Raw genomic sequence first — 24,873 nt, 5'->3', positions numbered from 1 at the left:
AGTTTATGGAGTGAATAAAGTCCTCAAAGTCTTTTGTTGGAAAACTTGAATATGACTTCCATACTGCAGTATCATTCTAAAGCCACATTCGTAAACAGTGGTCTCCACTGGAAAGGGGCTGAACCACCCCATTTTTTTCATATATATGGCAAGTGCCAATAGGGCGGATCCTATCACCTAAAGTGCTGACAGGGTGGAGCTGATTTTTTAACATAGCCAGCATTTCTATTAGAGATGAGCGAACCTGCCAAGGTTCGGGTTCGTATGAACCTGAACTCTCGGCTTCTGACTGTCCGCTCCATGGAGAGCGTGGATACAGCCGGAGGACCGCCTGGAAAACTGGAATACAGCCTATGGCTATGGCTTTATCCCAGTTTTCCAGGCGGTCCTCCGGCTGTATCCACCCTCTCCACGGAACAGGCAGACAGCGGCAGTCAGAAGCCGAGAGTTCAGGTTCATACGAACCCGAACCTCAGCAGATTCGCTCATCTGTAATTTCTATGTACTCCATTAAATAGCAAAAAGGGTGTCAAGGCGAATATGCCGAACGTTTGGGTCTGCAACTATTGTCCTCAGCATTTGAATCCTGGCGTCTGGAGATGTTTGATGCAGCCCTACAAATCTGTAAATATAAATATACAGTGGTACCATGGTTTAAGAGTAACGTGAATTGAGAGCGTTTTGCAAGAAGAGCTCACAGTTTCTCAAAATTGTAACTAAGTTTAAGAGCATTGCTTTGGTTTAAGAGCTCCCTGTACTGAGTGGGAGGGGGGTGGGGGAGGGGCATGGTCTGCATAGTGTGGTCTACAGCACTGTACTCTGACCCAGGAAGTCTCCCTCACCTTCCAAATCATGGCAGATCCACTTCAGGCTGGGGCTTTCATCAGGGGACAGGACTGTGGAAGTAATCTCTTCATAGCTGTAACCCCTCTCTCCCCGGACAGAGAGTGCTGCATGTATGTGTCCACGTATGCCCTGCTCATTCCTTCATACTCCCTGAAGTCTCTGTCATCCCTTGTGTTTCTCATGTGCCTGCATTCACACTGCTTCTATAATGTGCCTGCACTCACACTCAGCCATTCACACTGTTGCTATAATGTGCCTGCACTTACACTCAACCACTCACACTGCTGTATATAAAGTTTCTGTCACTGTCCTCCTGCACAGCTCTGTGATTCTTACTTCTGGATTGGTCCATGCTGATCACACGCCCCTTCCCCATTGCTGTCATGTGACCACACAGACCTCTGACAGCAGCCCTGCTTCTCTAGCCTGTTGTACTACACTACTGCATCATGGGGATCTGCGGTTCCATCCTGTATCTACAAACTGCTGATGTTTTTTCAGGGTTATTCACTTACTATCCATTATACTCCCCATGCTGATTGCTATACTGTACAGTAACTTATAATATCACATATTCTGCTGTTTCTAAATGTTTGTTTCATCTGTTCTACATGTTATTCAGAAAAGAAATCATTATTTTGGGGGTTTGGAACCAGTTGTCTGCATTACAATGATTTCTTATGGGAAAATTTGCTTTGGTATAAGAGTGGATTTGGATTACAAGCACAGTCCCGAAACGAATTATGCTCGTAATCCAAGGCACCACTGTATATTTTAAATCTTTATGTGTTTGATCATTTTCTACATTTTAGAGGGCGAGACCAGAGCTGGGCTGTTTTCCAGTAGTACAATCTCCTTTTCCATACTTGTCTGGCCACTGACAGCACAGCACTTACTCCTTACTGCAATTCATAGCAAATGTGCACTGAAATGTACTGGGGGATGATTTGCAGTGCATTACTATAATTGGCCTGTGGAGGAAGAAAGGGTTACTGATGCACTGGTATGTGAGTGGTAATGAAAGAAACAGCAGCATCATGGCAAGGAAGGGGTTACACTAAGCACTAAACATTTAGAAGGCAGCACTGTGTACATACAATAGTAAGAGCACATACAGCTGTCCTCAAGTTATGAGTAGTGAGAGATGAGAGGAAAGCCTTGATTTACCTTTCATTCACATCAAGGATCATCTGGAGGAGGCAGACATGCTCTGCTAGCACTTACTCAGTCCAGGCTTAGTTGCTGTCTCTCTGGCACATAGCACTAGCTAAGACTCACCCTTACTTCCTTGTTACATCCTGGTCTCACTAAGCTTAAAGTGACTCTGTATCCACCAGCCCGCCCCACCAAACTGCTAGTACCATCCATTTGATGAGAGTAAATCCTTACTGGTTGTCTTTTAAAATGTTCCTGGTGCCTTAGATAGAACAAAAAAATAATCATTTAGGCTATGTTCACATGTAAAAAACATGGCCGTATTTCATAACAACGGCCGTATTTGCACACACAACAGCTGTTATTTTGCAAATAACGGCCATTGTTTGCGCAATTACGGCCTTTGTTATGAAATACGGCCATGTTTTTTACGTAGTGTGAACCCAGCCTTAGGCTGGGTTCACACTATGTATATTTGAGGCTGTATTTGTGAGGCTGTATAGCAACCAAAACCAGGAGTGGATTGAAAACACAGAAAGGCTATGTTCACATAATGTTGTAATTGAGTGGATGGCCGTCATTTAATGGCAAATTTTTGCTGTTATTTTAAAACAACGGCTGTTATATTGAAATAATGGCAGTTATTTACCGTTATATGACGGCCATCCACTCAATTTCAACATTGTGTGAACAGAGCCTTTCTGTGTTTTCAATCCACTCCTGGTTTTGGTTGCTATGAGGACCTGACTTGAGGCCAAAATACTGCCTGAAGTATACAGTGTGTGAACCCAGCCTAAATCTGCAGCGATGTGTCAAACTGGTATGTCTTTGCCCTAGGTCTGTGACGCCTCTATTTACCCTTCTCATCATTAGGAACAGCTCAGCAGCTCAGACGAGCGATGATTAGTAATCCTGCTTAGGGGTGTTCATAATGATGAGGAGGGTGGGAAGGAAGGAAGGAGAGGTTGCAGACCTGGGGCAGTGGCAGATTCTTGCCACACCCCTCCCCCGCCCTTCAGCTGCTGATTGACAGCTCACTGTCTATGCACAGCATGGATAAATAACTGACAATTAACAGCTTGTGGGCAGAGTTTTCTGCTTCTCATGAATATCTAGAACTACTAAGCTCATGCACATAATGGCGAGGACTACTTATTGTCCATGTTATTCAGGAGATCTGTGAATTAGCTGCAGAGAACAATGAAAGTGATACCTCATTCTGTTCAGCTTCTCTGTATCTATTTTATGCTTCCCTGAGATAGGACACCATGGGGGAGATTTATCACACATGATGTAAAGTGAAACTGGCTCAGTTGCCCCTAGCAACCAATCAGAAGATTTTTTGGAAAATGAAAGGTGGAATCTGATTGGTTGCTAGGGGCAACTGAGCCAGTTTCACTTTACACCATGTTTGATAAAACTCCCCCATAAACCTACTGACAGAGTCTCTTTAAAGTGATACTGTCACTCCCTTTATGTATGAGGACTTCTGTACACAGCTGTAGAGCTGCAGTTTTCATACCTTACTTTATTATAGATTTCTTCGTGCTTGGTCCAGTAAAAAATGCTTTTTATCATTGGTGGTTTGTGCCACCTGGGTGGGGCTTCACGCCCGCAGCACCACTTGGCCCCACCCACATTGGCGTCTAGGCCCCTTGGCAGCCATTGGAAATGGGCGACCTAGAGGTCTAGGCCCCACCGCCTCTAGGTCAACCCATTCCAATGGCCGCAGAGTGGACGCTGATGATGTCACAGAGGGACAGGGCCTACACCACCAATGTGGGCGGGGCTAAGTGGCACTGCAGACCTGAAGCCCCGCCCAGATGGCACAAATCACTACAATAAAAAGCATTTTTCATTGGACCAAGCATAAAGAAGTCTATAATAAAGTAAGGTAGGAAAACTGTGTATAGCTATAAAACGCTTTTTGTATTTGAAACTTGTTGACGGAGGTAGCAGTTTGAGGCACGACGCCATGGTGATCACATCAAATGAATCTGAGAAACTAGTTTCACACCTACCTACTAGAGCTCCATAAATAGCACCAACATGAGCTCCTGTATTAGGTGTCATCAAACGTTCAGTCTGGAAGGAAAGGGAAGCACGTGGCATCAATGTGTAGAGCTAAGTGTTCACACGTTACATGGTGGCTTCCTTGCTGGAGCTATTTCTGTGTAGTCAGTGTATTTTGGGCATCTGTGATATCCATAGGCATTGTATGTCTGAAATGTTACCTGGCAGATTGTATAATTTTTTTTTCTTTTTTTTTTGCATTGAATAAATTATGCATTGTGCTTTGTGATCACAATAACCTGGGAGATGTTTTCTCCTGTATTACATTAAAGTCTATGGAGAAAACAGCCGTCTGTGCACAACTTGTAGAAAATATACACATTTTACATTGTATGCGCAGACTGACATGTTTCCATTTTATACCTATTTTACGGTCAGATTTTACTTTTATTTGACTGTTTGTGATCCTTACTTACAAGGGGTTGTCTCATGAGGATGTTCTATACAGCCACCCATTTATTTCAATGGCCAGCTTGTAATACTAAATTTTCTCTGTAAAAAAAAGGTATAGCCAGCTTCCATCCAAATGGAGCTTACCTTAAAGGGGATGCCCCAGTGAACATCTTTTTTCTTTCAAATCAACTGGTTTCAGAAAGTTATACAGAATTGTAATTTACTTCTATTTAAAAGTCTCCAGTCTTCCAGTACTAATCAGCTGCTGTATGTCCTGCAGGAAGAGGTGTTTTCTCTCCAGTCTGCCACCTCTGTCCATGTCAGGAGCTGTCCAGAGCAGAAGAGGTTTTCTATTTGCTACTGCTCTGGACAGTTCCTGACATGGACAGAGGTGGCAGCAGAGAGCACTGTGTCAGACTGGAATACACCACTTCCTGCAGGACATACAGCAGCTGATAAGACTGGAGATTTTGAAATAGAAATAAATTACAAATCTGTATAACTTTCTGAAACCAGTTGATTTGAAAGAAAAAGATTTTTGCCGGAGTACTCCCTTAAACACATAATAACAGCAAATACATATTTTTACAGCTGTTGTTAAAGTGGTTATCCAGAATTAGAAATACATAGCTGATTTCTTTCAGAAATAGCACTACTCTTGTCCTCTGTCTGTGAAGTTGTAGCTCAGTTCTACTAAATTGAATGAAGACGAGTTGCAATACCACACACAACCTGAGGGTGGTGCTGTTTTTGGAGAGAGCAACTATACTTTTTTTAAATCCTAAATAACCCCTTTAAAAGGGCCTTTATTTTAGCGCCCCACATTTTTATGTTGATCTCAAAAATAATGGCCACACAAGAGACTGTGGCATTGTGGGTTAGGCGCCTAGATGCCACGAAGGAAGGTAGACATTATATTTTATCCTGACTGTGAAAACAATAGAGGCAGTGGCACATCCGCTGGCTACATAGGGCTCAAAGATCATGGGATCACTTTAGGGTTTTTACGCTTTAAGTGAGAATTATAAAAAAAAATGCATTTACTACATTTTATACATTAAATGTCATTATTGTTTAAACGTTTATTTTCTGCTTTGTTAAAAAAAAATTGCCTGAAGAAAAAAAAAAAGACAAAAGTTAATTTGAAAACCTAAAACTTAAAGGGGTTGTCTGGGATAAATGCTTAACTAGCCTTACTGCTGGGGCTGTGGGGGACATGAAAGTAAGGTATACTTACCTCTCCTGCCGCAGTTGTCAGTTCCCGAGCACCCTTTACCGATAACTGCTCCAGACAGCCGGCACTAGTACCAGCACCAGCAGGTTTGCAGCCACCTAGGGAGTTGTGTGTGGAGGGTATTGCAGCTTATCCCTACTCAAGTGACCAATCGTGGTGACCATGTTTGGTGTATTCCCACAATATTCCCTTGTTAACCCTTCTGTTTCCTCTTGCAGGTTATGGTCATGCTGCTCCAGGAACCGATGCTGGGAAAGTGTTCTGTATGTTCTACGCCGTCCTTGGGATTCCTCTCACCCTGGTCATGTTCCAAAGCCTGGGAGAACGCATGAACACATTTGTCAGGTTCTTATTAAAAAAGCTGAAGAAATGTTTCCGCATGAGGAAGACGGAGGTGTCCATGGAGAATATGGTGTTAGTGGGTTTCTTATCTTGCATTGGCACACTGGGCATTGGCGCAGCTGCCTTCTCGTACTTCGAAGGTTGGACCTTCTTTCACTCGTACTATTACTGCTTTATCACACTTACAACCATAGGGTTTGGAGACTTTGTTGCCCTTCAAAAAAACGAAGCTTTGCAGAAGAAGCCGCCATATGTTGCTTTTAGCTTTATGTATATCCTGGTGGGACTGACGGTAATCGGAGCCTTTCTCAACTTAGTGGTCCTCCGCTTCTTGACCATGAACTCTGAAGATGAAAGAAGAGATGCAGAAGAGAGGGCTTCTCTGCGAAGGGCGCAGAATAGCTTCTCTCTACAGTCCAAGATGGACGCCCGCAGTCGGAGTTCTATTTACCTTCCCATAGGAGATCGGACAAGCCAGATTAACCTCATACCTCTCATGCAGGATGATCCCGATAGGGGAAGACGCCGTTCTTCCAATGCAACCTCAAGAGCGGGATCTTTTTGCACATGTATGTGCTATCGATCCCCTTTTTGTGACAGCCCAGCCATATCCCATCATGAGGCATTAAGCTGCCACACCAACCCAGTATATTACAACTCAATCTCGTTCAAAATAGATGAAATTTCACTGAGCACCCGAGACAACACCGGCTTCTCTTCTCCCGACAGCATTTTTTCTCCAGAGAACCAGAGCTACACAAATCACTTTAGAGTCAGACGGAAATCTATATAGAGTATGGCAACATATCGACGGCACATGGACTTACAGAGCATTGTTTCTAGGCTTCCTGATGACCCTATAAATGGAAGGACTTGCCTTACGTGTGTGTTCTTTGCATGTTATCTAAGATGGACGGTTACTAGATCACCTGGTTTTCTTTCTAGTGTGTATTGTTTATTGTATGTAGCCTAAACTACTCAGTTTCATTGAAGTGAATGGAGCTTAATTGCAAATCGCACCTGAACTGGAGACAAGAGTCGTATTGTCTCGGAAAGAAAGTGGCCATGTTCTTGTAGCACTGGATACCAGCTTCAGGCAAGGGCTGCAAGGACATCGGTAATGATGCCCATGCAGCCCTTGCTAAATGATTATCAGGCCGTGTAATAGGCCCAGTAAACGAGCGCCGATCTACCAGTATTCATTGGGCCCCCATCAGTCCATGTAATAGGACCCTAAGGGTTTGCAATTGGGGGTATTTTAGTATAACACACTGTAGACTTTACAATGAAATCCCAGACAAAGGTACGTTTGCATCCTATTAGAGAAGCACAACTGGAGCATGCTCGAGTCTGAATGTCCGGCATTTGATTACCGGTGGCTGCAGAAGTTGGATGCAGCCCTAGGGAGTCCTGGAAAACATGGATACAGTTATAGGCCATAGACTGTATCCATTGTTTCCCGGATCTCCTAGGGCTCCATCCAACTTCTTCTTCAGCCACCGTCAGTCAAATGTTTAACAATCAGACTCGAGCTTGCTCTCATCTTGTCCACATTCTGCTGAAAATGTCCTTGTGCAAACATTATTGCAAAAATAAGTAACATGCAATTTATTCCTTCAGATCCCGCATGGGAAATCCAGGGGATTAGCCCCGGCTTGTACCTGCGTCAATCAAATCTGTACTTCTGCCAGAAGCCTGGGATTGCTTTCATGTAGAAAACACAATATACAATTCTGATATGTATAGGCATACCCCAATTTCTTGTGAATAGGTGCTCTGTCTGATTATACATATTCCAATGCTCCTCATTCTTGTCCAGGTCTTCTCTAATTTTCTCTATGTTTTTTTATGGAGCTTGGGACAAAGATTTATTCCCGATGAACCACCAAGAAAATGGAATGAGCTGTTCAATTACAATGATCCTTTTATGATATGTAGCAAAGAAGTGGTCATATAGTTTCATGTGTATCCATCAGACTTGGCTTTTAGGTTAATATTTACCAAGCATCATCTGGACTTTCTTTTACATTCATTTTACTCAAGTTGGATGATAGAAATCCTGTTCTCAACCAAGAATGTCCTAGACAAGGGATGGGGAACCTCAGCCCTTCACCTGTTGCAAAACTACAATTTCCATCATGCCTTGAACCCTATGCTAGACCGTCCAAGCATGATGGTAATTGTAGTTTTGCAACAGCTATAGGGCCAAAGTTTCCATATCCCTGCACTAGAGCAACCATCTACCCCTATACTCATTTCCTTAATTTTCTTATATTTTGGCACTCAGACTGTTGCATTGTAAAGAACATTGTGGTTGTATGTACATAAAAAAAAATCACAAAAACACTCTCTCAAAAAATGCTGTTACAAATTTGATGGTAGTGAAGACGCTAATACTGGAATGTCTATGAACAATGGAGAGTGCCATGTCTGCCTAGCCAGTTGCGATGTGGCCAGCCTTGTGTTGGAAATCTGTGTAAAAAAAAATAATACATGTGTCTAATAGGTAATAGGTCATATGCAGTGGTATACATAGAAGAGCCTTATAAAAAAGATCAAGATGAACCCCCATTATAGTGCCTGATTTTTGCCATGCAGGACAAATGGTCTGTGGCTGATGACGCTTAGATCAAGTACTCATCCCCCTTAAGGTCAACTACTAACCTCCTTAAGGTTAAATACTCACCGGCTGCTTAAGGTCAACTACTCACCCCTATGGTTAACTACTCACCCCTATGGTTAACTACTCACGCCCTAAGGTTAACTACTCACCCTCTAAGGTTAACTACTCACCCCCCTAAGGTTAACTACTCACCCTCTAAGGTTAACTACTCACCCACTTAAGGTTTACTTCTCACCCCCTTATGGTCAACTACTTACTCCCTTAAGATCAGCTACACACCCCCTTGCCAGTGATACAGTTCAGAGGGCAATCATGTGCAGGGTCTTGCCATCTAGTAGTCAAGGCACAGGACCAACAATAGCAGGACAACCCAGCGGCCCCACAACAGCCGCATTCTTTCTCTCTATGGTATGTATGTTCTAGGTCACATGTATGAATATATATGCGTGCATTTAGAGCTGAAAGAAGGAGTGTGCTGACCTCTTGTATGTGTGACCTATACCCCTGCCATACATTTAGCTGGTATTATAAAGTCAAGCACACATTAGCAATGTCCCTTTAAAGGGGTAATTCAGGAATAGAAAACTATGTCTGCTTCTTCCAGAGACAGCCCCTCTCCTGTCTTGCGGGTGTAGGCTTTGCAGCTCAGTTCTTTAGAGGTCAATGGAGCTGAATTGTAATACCGCGCACAGCCTGAGGACAGGGGTGGCGTTGTTTTTTTGCAAAAATATTGCAAAAATGTTATTTTTCTAATCCCGGATAACCCCTTTCATTTATTCCCTGAGCCACAAATTGATGAAAGAATACGTACTAGGAAAGTGCGACAGACAGAACCTATCATCTGTTCCCTAGCAACCTGGACAGTTTGCCGGCTGACACTTTACTACACGCGCTTTACTAATTGTGGATTTCTTATTAGTTACAACTTGGCCGAGATCTGTATAAGTCATTGGCTGATTAAAAGAGGAAGAACGGGAGATCAGCACAAATAAAAAATGGAATTTTAAAGTAGCTTTAGGGGAGTCGTCCTGAATAAAGGCGGCCTGTGAGACGCTGCCAAATGTGCTAGTTATATCAGTACAGGGGACACGGCTGCTGTCGGATTTCAGGAAAATTATAGGGGGCTTTATGAGATTAGAAACATATAGCTACTTTCCTTCAGAAACCGTGTCAGACTATTCAATTTATAGACCATGGGGGAGATTTATCAAACATGGTGGAAAGTAAAACTGGCTCCGTTGCCCCTAGCAACCAATCAGATTCCACCTTTCATCCCTCACAGACTCTTTGGAAAATGGTGGAATCTGATTGGTTGCTAGGGGCAACTGAGCCAGTTTCACTTTACACCATGTTTTGATAAATCTCCCCCTATATTCCTCTGGGTTCATGCAGTTTTTTTTTATGTGTTTTTTTCCAACCTTCTTTCATGTTTTTTAGGATTGATGTAACTTTTTTTCAGTAAAAAATATCACTAAAATGCTTTAAAGAAAATATGCAAAGTTCATATATTCTAATAATATGTACACACTTTAAAAGTGATGTACATTTTGCGTATACTTGGCAGAAGGTATTGCTGATTTACACTATGTTCCCACAATGTAATTTTTTTGGCTGTTTTGAGGTCAAATAACGGCTGTTATTTAAAAAAAAAAAAAAGAGAACAGTTATTACTTAATGGTAATCTGTCACTAATGGTGCGTTTACACAGAGAGATTTATCTGACAGATTTTTGAAGCCAAAGCCAGGAACAGACTATAAACAGGGTGGAGTCATAAAGGAAAGACTGAGATTCCCTGTCTTTTCAAGTCCATTCCTGACTTTGGCTTCCAAAATTGGTCAGATAAATCTGCCTGTGTAAACGCACCATCATGGTGCGTTTACACAGAAAGATTATCTGACAGATTATCTGCCAAAGATTTGAAGCCAAAGCCAGGAGTGGATTTGAAAAGAGGAGAAATCTCAGGCTTTCCTTTATGACCTGATCTCTGTTTATAGTCTGTTCCTGGTTTTGGCTTCAAATCTTTGGCAGATAATCTGTCAGATAATCTTTCTGTGTAAACGCACCATAAGTTAATTCCGCTTTAAATGAGGGCAATATAAACTAGTGACAGAAATGCTAAACAGATTGGTGTATTATTTACATAATTCCTAATATGTAGGAGAGTAGGATTGTTGCCACACCCCTCCCCCCGCCCTCTGCTGATTGACAGTTGCTGACTATACACAGCATGAATAGATAACTGCCAATCAGCCGCTGGTGGGCGGAGATTACTGGTGCTCATGAATATTTAGGGCTACTAGGCTCATGCACATAATGGAGAGGACTACTTATTGTCAATGTTATTTAGAAGGATATCTCTGAATCAGCTATCCTTCTAAGTGATACATCACTGGTGTCGCTGGTGTCCCCCACTGTCTACAGAGCCTCCACTTCCAAGATGAACTCGTCTTGGGAGGGACAGCCCAGTCAGCCAATCACTGAGACTGGACAGCCCCATGGCCAGTGATTGGCTGAGTGGGCTATCACTCCCAAGAGGAGTTCATCTCGGAAGTGGGGGCTCTGTAGACAGTGGGGGACACTGGTGAAACCAGAGGAGGACACTGAGGGAGTGCGGATAGGTAAGCTTAGAATATTTATTGCTTTATATGCACCAGCAGCAGTATATTGAAAAATTAGGAATGTCGGACAACCCCTTAAAACGGCAGTTTCTATTAAAAAAAATGGCTGTAATTTGACCTCAAAATGATGCCCACCCTAAAAAACTGTTGTCTAATGGCCAAGAAAAGATATAGTGAGATGTGCCCAAGTCATACCTACCAAACGTAGTCAATCCATGTTCAATCGTATGTTCAATCCATTACCGAATGTATACCGAACTGAAAAATGAGTCCTCCTGTGCATTAGACTACTGCAAGATAACAGTATATGTTAACAAAGAGAGCACACCTAGCCACTATTACACTATATTTGGTTCGACTAACTGAATGGGTGCACCACAGTATATTCTGGCATCCCTTTTCTGTCTGTATACTTATTTATTCTCCACACGTGCTACACTTTGTAAGTGTGAACATAACCATATATGCAGATAAGAAATGAGTGAGAAGGACCTCCTAACCAAAGTTTTTTCATCATTCATGACGGAACCATTCTGGAGTGTGATAGCTGTGCCCCGCTGTTTCTCCATCGGCAACTATGGAGGAAACCATTTCACAATCTAGTTTAAAATAAAAGAGAAAATAGATCAGCGGCACTCACCCTGTCTTCTCTTCTAGGTTTATTGGAGTACAAAAAACATATAGTTTGTACCAATTGGCACACAGGTGAGGGAGGACAAACACAAGTGCAACTCAGCGACGAACCGTTTTGTGCACACGTGCACTTTGTCTACGGCTTGACACGAACTATATGTTTTTTTGTACTCCAATAAAGCTAGAAGAGAAGACAGGGTGAGTGCCGCTGGTCTATTTTTTCTTTTATTTTGAAGAATTTTGCTGGACTGCTACTCTTTAATGCTGAGCACCACTGTGTGTCTCTATTCAGTACTCCGACCTTCATATCATTATTGATTGAGAAAGCTGTATGCTGCATTGTGTGTATTAGGTGGTGCTGGTCTTTGTATCTCTTTTGGTTGGACATTTCACAATCTACACATAGTTGAGAAACTGTGTAAATATTTTTTTTTATCTGACCTAAAGATTGAGCAAAATTTTCTACCATTTACAAAATAAAAGTAACTCATCAAATTAAAGATGCAGTCCTATCTTGTCATTTGTTGAAGTAAATCTCTGCTCTTTCTGAGCTAAGTAGTCAAGGGGCGGTCCTACTTAGCGACTGATGAGCGGACCTTAGGGCTGCAGCCAACGGTAATCAAATGCTTGAGGTTCGTTCTTGTGTTCAAAGCGTGCTTGAGGTTCGTTCATCTCTAGTGTTCACATAGAGAGTCAATCATTGAGTAGGCCCGCCCACTTGACTACTTAGCCCAGATTGAGCAAAGGTTTGCATGAATATGACAAGTTATCCTGAAACTTTTCCCACAAAGCTATATATCATTCTTCTCAGCTCCTACTGCACTTTAACATGCTGCCTGCAGATTTGACTATATTTTCAATGTGAAAGGTTCCCTAAAAACTCCTTTCCTAAATGCACACCCGGTGGACAATGACCGGAAAAATAGGGAAAGTTGCCTGTCACCTCTGTGATGCCCAATAGGACACAAGTAAAGGGCCATCTTAGTGGGACAACCATGTCTTGTGGGTCCACCGGCCACAAGGTACCATACCTTCTTCAGGTGGGTTTCTTCCAGTTGTGCACATGGGGATGGCTAGACAGGTCTGGAACACCCCAGACTCCAATAAATGTATATTATTATTGCTCCCTGATCTTGCTGCTCTCAAAAAAGTCTGGGTGCATTCCTTGTCCCTATATAACATTATAACTACAATACTATATGCCAAGAACCTCATATTAAAGTATGGTAAAGGTAGCAGTAAAGCAGTTAACATGTACTCATATACTCAATGTTACAATAACCTTAGCACCCATAGAGCGCTGCTGCATCATCATGTTACACATACAGATGATAGTCTGCTGTGACACAAGGCACCTTGTAGATCCAATTCAACAGAGAGGACACGGTACAGTCCACAGCATGCCATCATATATCTGCCATATGACGCCATATGTGAACATCGCCTTGGTAGGTGCTGCCTAACTTTATGTGCAACGTTTGATTTGGTTTTAACTGTGGAATATTGTAAATATGTTTTGCAAAAGTGAACTTTTTTTTTCAAAATAAAAAAGAATTTAAAAAAACTGTTGTTTAAGGTGATAATGTGTTGTTGCCCGTAGCAACCAAAGTATAAACTAAACTCTAAAAATGTCTGTAGTATTATAACATGAAACTGGCTTTATTATAAGAGGGCGAGTTCACATCAACGGGCAGAAGAGATCAGGTAAGTGATGATGTCACTTCCTCTTACACATTAAGTACTTTGATTTTTTTGTAGGTCAGGCTGGTGATCACATGGCCCATTTATAGTAATGAAAGGTATGGATTCAGATGCACTAGAATTAAAGAAGAAGTCTGGGGTCTGCGTTTTTTTCCCCCTCTAAAAAAAGCTGAACATAACAACATGCACCTACCCCCTGGCTCCAGTGCTGAGGTCCGCCGTCCTCTGCTCCAGTTCTTGGTCCTCCAGCCGCTTCCTGGTCTGAGCGGAGATCCGGTTTGTGACGTGTCACGCCCGCTCAGCCAGTCAGCGGCCGTAGCAGGGTCAAGCCTTGGCTGCTGACCATGACATGTCAAGCCTGCTCAGACCAGGAAGCAGCCAGGGGACTGGGAACCGGAGAGGAAGACAGCGGCAGGTGCATGTTGTTATGTCATGCTCTTTTGCGGGGCGGAACACTGATCCAGAATATCTCCTTTAACCCCTTAAGGACAGAGCCTGAAATGGCCTTAATGACAGAGACAAATTTTATGAATATGACCAGTGTCACTTTATTCATTAATACCTTCGGGATGCTTTTACCTATCCGGCTGATTCTGAGATTGTTTTCTCGTGACATATTGTACTTTACATTTCTGGTAAATTGGAGTCGATACTCATAACAAATCTTTATGAAAAAAACCCAAATAATGTGAAAAAATGTGAAAAAATGCATTTTTCCAACTTTGAAACTTTTTTGCGTATACAGAAAGTGGTTATACCACATAAATTATATATTAAATAGCATTAGCAACATGTCTACTTTATGTTGGCGGCATTTATTAAACTATCTTTCATTTTTTTTAGATGATAGGAAGCTTAAAACATTAGCAGCAAATTTCCAAATTTTCAGTAAAATTTCAAAATCAGATATTTTTAGGGACCTGTTCAGGTTCAAAGTGTATTTGAGGGGCCTGTATGTTAGAAAGCCCCACAAAGCACCCCATTTCAGAAACTGCACCCCCCAAACTCTGCAAAAGCATATCCAGAAAGTGTTTTAACCTTTTAGGGGAGTCACAGAAATAAAAGCCAAGTGTGTAAGAAATTTGAAAATTTTAATTTTCTGTGCAGAGATTTTATTGTAATCCAATATTTTTCATAATTATAAACCTATTACCAGAGAAATTCACCCCAATATTGATTGCCCCGTTTGTGCAGTTTATAGAAATACCCCATATGTGGCCCTATTGCGCTATTTGACGCAACCACAAGCCTCAGATATAAGGGAGCGCCTAGTGAATTTCAATGCCTCCGTTATATTTGGTCATTTTTGACTGTACCACTTCAGGTTGGCAGAGGCTCTGGGGTGCCAAAACCTAAAAAACACCCCTAAAGGGACACCATTTAGAAAACTACACCCCTCAAGGAATGTAACAAGGGGTGCGGTGAGCATTTGGACCCCACAGGTGCTTCACAGATTTTCCGAACAATATGGCGTGAAAAAAGAAAAAAATATTTTTTACACTAAAACGTTGTTCTAGCCTTCAATTTTTCATTTTCTTAAAGGGATAAGAGGAAAAAAAAGACACAAAATGTGTAGTGAATTTTCTCCCGAGTACGGAAATACCCCACATGTGGCGATAAAGTGCCAAGGGGGCGCAGGACGAGCCTCCAAAGGGAAGGAGCGCCAATTGGATTTTGGAAGCTAAATTTCACTGGAAAGGATTTCAAGGGCCATGTCGCATTTACAGAGCCCTCGTGCTGCCAAGACACTGGAAACCCCCCACAAGTGACCCCATTCTGGAAACTACACCCCTCAAGGAATCTAACAAGGGGTGCAGTGAGCATATGGACCCCACTGGTGACGGGCACAAATGTGGAACAATGTGACGTGAAAGGGAAAATTTTCATTTTTTCACTTTCATGGCACAAATGTGCCCATCATCAAGGGGTCCATATCCTCACTGCACCCCTTGTTAGATTCCTTGAGGGGTGTAGTTTCCAGAATGGGGTCACTTGTGGGGGGTTTCCAGTGTCTTGGCAGCACGAGGGCTCTGTAAATGCGACATGGCCCTTGAAATCCATTCCAGTGAAATCCAGCTTCCAAAATCCAAATGGCGCTCCTTCCCTTCGGAGGCTTGCCCTGCGCCCACATGGCGCTTTATGTCCACATGTGGGGTATTTACGGACTCGGGGGAAATTGCTCTACACATTGTGTGTTTTTTTTCTCTTTTAACCCCTTGTGAAAATGAAAAATTCAAGGCTAAACCAACATTATAGTGTAAAAAAATTTAATATTTTATTTTCACGCCACATTGTTCCACATTTGTGCCAGTCACCAGTGGGGTCCATATGCTCACTACACCCCTTGTTACATTCCCTGAGGGGTGTAGTTTCCATAATGGGGTCACTTGTGGGGGGGTTTCACTGTTTTGGCAACACAGGGAGTTTTTAAATGCAACATGGCCCTCGAAATCCATTCTAATCAAATCCAGCCCCAAAAAGCTAAATGGCGCTCCTTCCCATTGGAGGCTTGTCTTGCGGCCGCATAGCGCCTTAGGTCAACATGTGGGGTATTTCCGTACTCGAGGGAAATTTCTCTACATGTTTTGTTCTGTTTCTTCTCTTTTAACCCCTTGTGCAAATGAGAAATGTCAAGACTAGATCAACGATGTTGTGTAAAAATAAAATTTTTAACACTAAAACATTGGCCTAGCCGTGAATGTTTCATTTTCACAAGGGTTTAAAAGAGAAAAAACCCACAAAACGTGTAGAGCAGTTTGTCCCGAGTACAGAAATACCCCACATGTGCACATAAAGCGCCATGCGGCCGCAAGACGAGCCTCCACTGGGAAGGTGCACTATTTGGCTTTTGGAGGCTGGATTTGGCTGAAATGGATTTCAAGGGCCATGTTGCATTTACAGAGGCCCTATGCTACCAGGACAATGGTAAACCGCCACAAGTGACCCCATTTTGGAAACTACACCGCTCAAGGAATCTAACAAGGGGTGCAGTGAGCATATGGACCCCACTGGTGACGGGCACAAATAGGGAACAATGTAACGTGAAAGTGAAAAATTTCCATTTTTCATTTTCACAGCACAAATGTGCCAGTCATCAAGCGGTCCATATGCTCACTGCACCCCTTATTAGATTCCTTGAGGGGTGCAGTTTACAGAATGGGGTCACTTTTGGGGGGCCTCCACTGTCTTGGCAAGACAGGGCCTTTGTAAATGCGACATGGCATTCACCATCCATTCTAGCCAAATGGCGCTCCTTCCCTTCGGAGGCTTACCCTGCACCCGCCTGGTGCTTTATGTTCACATGTGGGGTATTTTCATACTTGGGGGACGTTGCGCTACACATTTAGTGTTTTTTTTATCTTTTAACCCCTTGTGAAAAAGAAAAAATAAAGACTAGATCAATGATTTAGTGTAATTTTTTTTTTTTTTTTTACACTAAATGTTGGTCTAGCCTTAATTTTTTTCATTTCCACAAGGGGTTAAAAGAGAAAATAAATGCAAAACGTGTAGGGTAATTTCCCCTGAGTACGAAAATACCCCACATGTGGATATAATGTGCCATATGGGCACAGGGTAAGCTACCAGAGGGACAGAGCACCATTTAGAGTCTGGAATGGAGGATGGAGGCCATGTCACATTTACAAAGCTCCTGTGCTGCCAGGACAGTAGAAACCCCCCACAAGTGACCCCATTTTGGAAACTACACCCCATAAGGAATCTAACAAGGGGTGCAGTGAGCATATGGACCCCACTGGTGACGGGCACATATGTAGAACATGTGCTGTGAAGATGAAAAATACCATTTTTTTCATTTTCACGTCCCAAATGTGGCCGTCACCAGGGGGCCATATACCCGCTGCCCCCCTTGTTAGATTGCTTATGGGGTGTAGTTTCAAGAATGGGGTCACTTGTGGGGGGTTTCTACTGTCCTGGCCGCACAGAGGCTTTCTAATTGCATCATGGCATCCTCTAATGGGAATGGGGGCCATGCCTATTTAGTTGGGGAAAAGGGACAATTTTAATTAATTTGGGGGTATTAGGCCAATTATTAGTTTATAAGGTTGAAAATGACAGGTGTCCATCAAATTCAACCTGTGTTGATCCAGAGGAAGGCAAAAAACCCTCGTGAGGCAGACGACAGTAGCCTCATCACAGGGGAAAAATTCCTTCCCGACTCCATATTGGCAATCAGACTAATCCCTGGATCAACGTGACCCCTGAAATAGGAATAAGGGACAGAATTTAGAAAATTTAGAACTCCAATGACGTGTGGTACGCCTTGAAGCAATCCTTTATGCAGAGGCCGGGGTGATCAGGACAGGTGTCACACTGGTAAGTGGTGTCCTTCCTGATCCCCCTTTTACGGCACACTCTGCATTTCTTTTGGGATCTCCCCTTTTTTCCAGTGTGGGGGACTTCACCTGGAAAATGTTGTCCCTGTACGATACGGGGTCCTTCATATCCAGAAGCGCTGGGGCCCGCTCCGTGGCTGCCGAATATCAGGGCTTTGATTACTGCTTCCTGGAAATCAAGGAATTTCCCCGGGTGGCCGGCATATCGGTACAGCACAAAAGCGTTGTACATCGCTGTCTGTACCAGATATACGGCCACCTTTTTATACCACGTTCTGGTTTTTCGCGTGGCGTTATATGGTTTCAGGACTTGATCTGAGAGATCAACTCCTCCCATATACTGATTGTACTCTAGAACACAATCAGGTTTGTTCACCACGTTTGTGGTACCACGTACAGTGACAGGGGTGGTGCTATTCCTGTGAATTGTGGTCAAAATAAGGACATCGCGCTTGTCCTTATATTTGACCAACAACATATTGTCACAGGCATAGGCCTTGCTCTCCCCCCTTGGCATTACTTGTCTAACAGGGTGACTTGGTAGACCTCTTTGATTTTTTCGGATCGTGCCGCAAGCTACAGTAGCTCGGGCAGCGAGTGACCGAAACAGGGGGATGCTGGTATAAAAGTTATCAACGTACAGGTGATAACCTTTATCCAGCAGTGGGAAGATCAGTTCCCAAACGATCTTCCCACTAACTCCGAGGATGGGGGGGCATTCTGGGGGCTGGATTTGGGTGTCCCTACCCTCATATACTCTAAATCTGTAAGTGTACCCTGAGGTACTCTCACAGAGTTTGTATAGTTTCACGCCATACCGCGATCTTTTGTTAGGAAGGTACTGGCGGAAATGGAGTCTTCCTTTGAAGCTCAGGAGGGACTCATCTACTGAGATGTATTTCTCTGGGATATACATCTCAGTAAATTTGGCTGAGAAGTGCTCTATGACCGGCCGTACTTTGTACAGTCGGTCATACGAGGGATCATCTCGTGGGGGGCACCTTGCATTGTCATTGTAATGCAAGAATTTTAGGAGGGCTTCGAATCGAAACCGTCCCATGGCCATACTGTAAAGTGGGGTATTATATATAATATCCCCACTCCAGTATTGCCGAATTGTGGGTTTTTTTACTAGGCCCATGTGCAGCAGGAGCCCCCAAAATTTTGTCATTTCGGCTGCATCAGTAGGGGTCCACGCCATGGGCCTAGCAAAAGAAGAGGAGGGGTTCTGGGCTATAAATTGGTGCGCGTACAGGTTTGTTTGCGCCACCATCAAATTGATAAGGTCATCAGAGAAATAGAGCTTGAAAAAGTCTATTTCTCTGAGACCTGTGGGGTTAATTTGGATTCCCGCCGTTGCCATAAAGCCAGGAATCCAGGGCTGATAATTTTGGGGGTCTGGGGTCCAGATGGGGTCACCTATCTGGGGGGCAGGGGGCAGGATGGGGTCACCTGTCTGGGGGGCAGGGGGCGGTATGGGATGACGTGTCTGGGGGGCGGGGGGTGGGTTGGGATGACGTGTCTGGGGAGCAGGGGACGGGATGGGGTCACCTGTCTGGGGAGCAGGGGGCGGGATGGGATGACGTGTCTGGCGGGCAGCCCGAGGCGTCCTCCTTGGACGCTTAGGTCGATAGTCATCATCACTGGATGATGATGATGATGATAATGATGATGAGGATGAATGGAGGAAAGAAGGATCCCCCCATTCATCCTCACTGGCTGTTTCGGTGTCGGAGGCAATAAGCGCGTATGCCTCCTCCACCGAAAACACTCTCTGGGACATTATTCGGGGATTGGTGTATGGGGGGTATGTAAATGTGATGTAGTGTAGTGGTGTAGTGTAAAACTTTATTTCAAGTAGTGTAATGTGTAATGTGGGGTAGTGTAGTGTAATGTAGTGTTTTATACGTGTTTTTCACAGTAAGGGGGGGGGGGGAAACCTACGCCAAAAAAGGAGTTGCTGATAAATTCCGCACTTATCAGCAGACAGTGGCGGTAGGATATAGAAAAAAAAAGGGGAGGGGAGGGGGGAAAAAAAAAACCTACGCCAAAAAAGAGGAGTTGCTGATCAGCGGCGCACTTACGTGCGATGCTGATCAGCACTCAGCGGTGGAAGGGCGCAAAAAAAAAAAAAAAAAAAAAAAAAAAAATTGGGAAGAAAAAGAAAAAAAAAAAAAACCTCTTTACTCCAAAGCCACTGATTAGTGTATTATATACACTAGTCAGCCGCTAGGGGGCAGTACAAGTACCTGGACGAAGATATCCGGAGAAAAACGACGAAAGCCGACGAGAGCCGAGCGAAGCCGACAGGAGCCGAGCGGAGACGACGTGGACGAATCACGTGGACGCCGCGGGACCGCAGATCTTCCGTCCGGACGCCGGGATCCGGTGAGTTTGGTGCCTGCACACCACACACACTTTCTCTGCACCTCTTGGCTAACTAGCTGAGGGGTGTAGAGAAAAGTAATAATATTTATTTTTACTTTGATCGCCGCTATTGGCCGGCCGGGCTTGGCCGGCCAATAGCGGCGATCTGGGGGGTGGCACCATGGCCCCCTTCACTATACACAGTAATGGTGATTGGTGCTGTCTCGTACAGCACCAATCACCATTAAATTCCGAGTCCCCGGGTCACCGATGACCCGGGAACCGGAAAATTGCTGTAGTTGGCTGATTTGAATAAATCAGCCAATTACAGCGATCGTCTGCACGGGGGGTGTAATCCACCCCCCGTGCTGACAAGCTACGATGGTCTGCTGTGTATTACAGCAGCCATCGTTACCGGATCGCCGTGTGTTTACACACAGCGATCCGGTAAACATCGGGCGTATGTGTACGCCCGTTTGCGTTAAGTACCAGGCTGCGGGGGCGTACACATACGCCCGATGTCGTTAAGGGGTTAATCAAATGGTCCTGCAGTAGGGATGGTCCGAACCTGCCGAGGTTCGGGTTCGTATGAACCCGAACGCTCGGCAGCAGATTCCCGCTGTCTGCCCGCACCGTGGAGCAGGCGGATACAGCGGGAGGACCGCCTTGAAAACATTTCCAGGCGGTCCTCCCGCTGGATCCGCCCGCTCCACAGAGCGGGCAGACAGACGGAATCATTACCGAGGGTTCGGGTTCGTATGAACCCGAACCGAACTCGGTTCGGACCATCCCTATGCTGCAGGACTAGTGATGGTGGTTAAAAAAAAATGTTAAAAAATCAAAAATCTGGAGTGATTCTTTGAGAATAACGTTTTGTTAAATAAAAAAATTTAACATTTACGGAACATTCTTTTGCTCCGATTATATTGTTATTATTATTGTATTTACAAAAAACTGTAGGCCCTGTATATACTTTTATTGTTCTTTTGGCATTTTTTTTTCTTTGGCCAAAAGCATGAATAGATCCTAGAGGGAGAAGGATAATTGGAAGGTTTAGGAGTCTGATCTATTTCTAGTTTTGGCTCCAGAATAAGTGTAAACTAGGCCCAATGCCAGCTGTAATGCAGCTTTCATGTTGCCGCTGTAATGCCCACGCCATCTGTGGTTTTGCTGAATCAGATCTACATAAGATCCCATAATGATCCAGTCCAGGAGGTCTGTGGATTGTGGCTGTAATATGGAAGCTAAAGGTGCCTGTATTACAGCAATATGGAATCAACCATTTGCCTACCAGTTATTGATACTGTTAGGTGGAATTCACATGCTGCAGCATCACCTTAAAGGAAAACTCTGGTGTAAAGCTTTTTCCCACTAATTTAGACACATCACAAAGTTATATAACTTTGTAATATGCTTTAATCACCTATCTGCCCCTCTTGCGTATCTATTTCCCCCTCAACCCCCACCAGGAAGTGAAGTAAACTCATTTTTACCTAATGACTGTTGACCCCAGGCTGTTCTGTGGAAGACAATGACATCATGAAGAGGGAGGCGGGTCTAAGCCCTGTTAGGCCAGCTTCCCAGTGTCAGATGACTCAGCTCTGATTGGCTGAGCAAGTTGTAAGCAATCTAACATTTCTACAGAGTCAGTTAGACATCACAGGAGACAAAGTGCATCATGGGAAAGCCCAGACCAGGAAGTAAAGAAAAAAATGAAGACACCAACTGGAGATTCAGTTCAGTTTTTTTTTTAATCAGTGCTGAAGATGTCCTTTAAGGGTATATTCACACGTATGCTGTGTACTGTTTTGCTTATCGGCAACACCGCACAAGCATTAGTGGCGTCATTTCAGATGTATGCGGTCACCGACATGTGGGGTTTAAAACTTAGGGCATTATTACACGGGCTGATGAAGGCCTGATCAATATTGTAAACGATCGCTGATCTGCTAAATGTCCGTGCAGCCCTTTCCCAGTTAATACATTACCTGTCCATATTCCCAGTCTTCTGCGGACTGCATGCATCCCAGGGCCGGCTGGCGCCAGGGCGCATGCAGAGCGCAGGAGAAGACCGGGAACATGGACAATCGTCGGCCTTGCATCGCTATTACATGTAGAAATGCGTGGTCGGCAGCCGGTGATTTTAGGTCTGGACACAAAGAAACGTTCAGCCGATGATCGTTTCATTAGCCGATCGTTGTCACTATTACACAGAGCGATAATCGGCCAAATTGGGCCGATTTTGCCTATTATCTCTCCATGTAATGCTTTTTTTTTTTCCAGAGAAATGGATCCAGCAAGATGGGAAGCAAGAAAGGAGGTGCGGTTCATGCATGTACTGTATACTTGCGATGCCCTGACCCGTGAGGGTCACTTCGCAGTGCAGGTGTTGTGAGCGGGCAGGAACCGGGGCAGCTGCAGGGTAGAGGATTGTCACAGTACAGGGCCTGAGGATGGCACAGCTGAGGGACCGTGACCTGGGTAAGGCCGATTTCGGGGTGAGGAGTTAACCCATCCCATCTGGTAGAATCCTTACTTTAATACTCCCCTTTTCCCAATAAGGACAAAACGCTGAGTGACATTTGGAAATACTGGCCACAGCAGCCTTTTATTAAACAGTAAACATAAATAAAACATAAATAGAAAACTCTGTAAACATTGTCACCATAACAACTTTAAATTACACTCGTAACCTTTCGTAAACATTTAACTATACCCATAGCCATAATTCCCAGGGGAGGTGACAGATGGCCCAAAAGAGCAGTACCAATTTAGACTCTAATCCCCAGTCGCACCGCGCCGGCTCGGGGCTGACAAATATGCCATGTACTGCTTTTTTCCTTTTCCCCCTGGTTCCTATGGAACCTCAGAATAACCAGTCAAACAGGGGTTCCCCATTACTTTAAATGGGCCCCCGAACCACCTCACTCAGGGCCATCGGTGACCACCCCTCCGCGGGCTGCCGCGACAATGAAGCAATGCAACCTCCAACTCCACCGGCCAGGCGATAGCTATAGGGCGGGCGGGCGGGCTGCTCCTCGTCAGACGCTTGGAGAATGAGGTAAGCCTTCCCCACCAAGCCTTTTCTACTAACTGGTGGCCACCCCCCCCCCCACGCTCCATCTGACCCTTCCATTGGCCCATTCACACTGTGCCGCACTCGCAATTGGCCAGTGCTCCCCGCCTAAAATCTCAACCTGCCGGCCCTAACCTAGCCAGTTAACCCCTTATTGCCCCCCCTGTCACGCACGGGCTGCACTAGCTGTGCCCGTTTTGCCCTCCCTTGACCTGGGTAAGGCCGATTTCAAGGTGAGGAGTTAACCCATCCCATCTGGTAGAATCCTTACTTTAATACTCCCCTTTTCCCAATAAGGACACAACGCTGAGTGACATTTGGAAATACTGGCCACAGCAGCCTTTTATTAAACAGTAAACATAAATAAAACATAAATAGAACACTCTGTAAACATTGTCACCATAACAACTTTAAATTACACTCGTAACCTTTCGTAAACATTTAACTATACCCATAGCCATAATTCCCAGGGGAGGTGACAGATGGCCCAAAAGAGCAGTACCAATTTAGACTCTAATCCCCAGTCGCACCGCGCCGGCTCGGGGCTGACAAATATGCCATGTACTGCTTTTTTACTTTTCCCCCTGGTTCCTATGGAACCTCAGAATAACCAGTCAAACAGGGGTTCCCCATTACTTTAAATGGGCCCCCGAACCACCTCACTCAGGGCCATCGGTGACCACCCCTCCGCCACCGCGAGCAAGCACGACTCCTTGGGCTTGGGAGTCCCTCCACACCCGTAATGCAATCTCAATACCATCCTGTAAATTAGATGCCCAAAGGTCCATGCCGACCTCGTTGAGGTGCACCCCATCACTGTCCATGTATCCCCAGCCGGGAACTTCAAACTCACGGTGCCGAACCACAATCCCCCCATTGCGCACCACAAAGCGCGACACTTCCCGATTGACCCGCCCCCTCGCACTATTTATCCGGTCAACAGAGCGGGCATGCCGCCAAACAAAGCGGGCTGCAATCTCAGACCACACCACTATGATCCCGGGAAACAGCGACCAGAGCCGGAGCAAATCAAATTTAATATCGCGGATTAGGTCCCTGGAGGAACGGACTCCTATGTCATTCCCACCCACATGCAAAACTAAAATATCCGGGGCCCGATCCAGCCTTGTATAAAAATGAAGCTCAGGCAGCACCCCGCTCCACAGCATGCCTGGCATCCCGATCCACCGTACATGCACCGAGCTCTGTGGAAAGCCCAATTGCCGTCCCTCAGCCCTAACTGCCGCTCGCCGGGCGCCACGACGGACATATGAGTGCCCGAAAATCCAAACCAAGCAGGCCCTACCTAGAAAACAAAAGCACACAAACAAAACAAAAGGGGGTAAAACAGTTACAGCAAACCCAAACGCACGTATGAACGGAACCGTGCGGATTCCCATCTCCCAATCTGACGCACCACACTCTCATCCAAGCCACATCTAACGGCTTCGGTAGCCGC

General features: G+C 44.6%; 1 protein-coding gene across 1 annotated transcript in view; it reads left to right on the top strand.

Moving 5' to 3' along the window:
- The window catches only part of LOC138772549 (potassium channel subfamily K member 9-like), a 43,736-nt gene extending 36,727 nt beyond the window's left edge, over positions 1–7,009 (top strand). The window contains exon 2 of the mRNA XM_069953023.1: positions 5,920–7,009. Coding sequence (XP_069809124.1) covers positions 5,920–6,836 — 917 coding nt within the window. The 3' untranslated portion in view covers positions 6,837–7,009. The remainder of the gene's footprint in view (positions 1–5,919) is intronic.
- The last annotated feature ends 17,864 nt before the right edge of the window (positions 7,010–24,873 follow it).

The sequence above is a fragment of the Dendropsophus ebraccatus genome, chromosome 14 (genome assembly GCF_027789765.1).
Source record: "Dendropsophus ebraccatus isolate aDenEbr1 chromosome 14, aDenEbr1.pat, whole genome shotgun sequence".
Classification (NCBI taxonomy): domain Eukaryota; kingdom Metazoa; phylum Chordata; class Amphibia; order Anura; family Hylidae; genus Dendropsophus; species Dendropsophus ebraccatus.
This window is presented reverse-complemented; position numbering and strand designations above follow the sequence as displayed.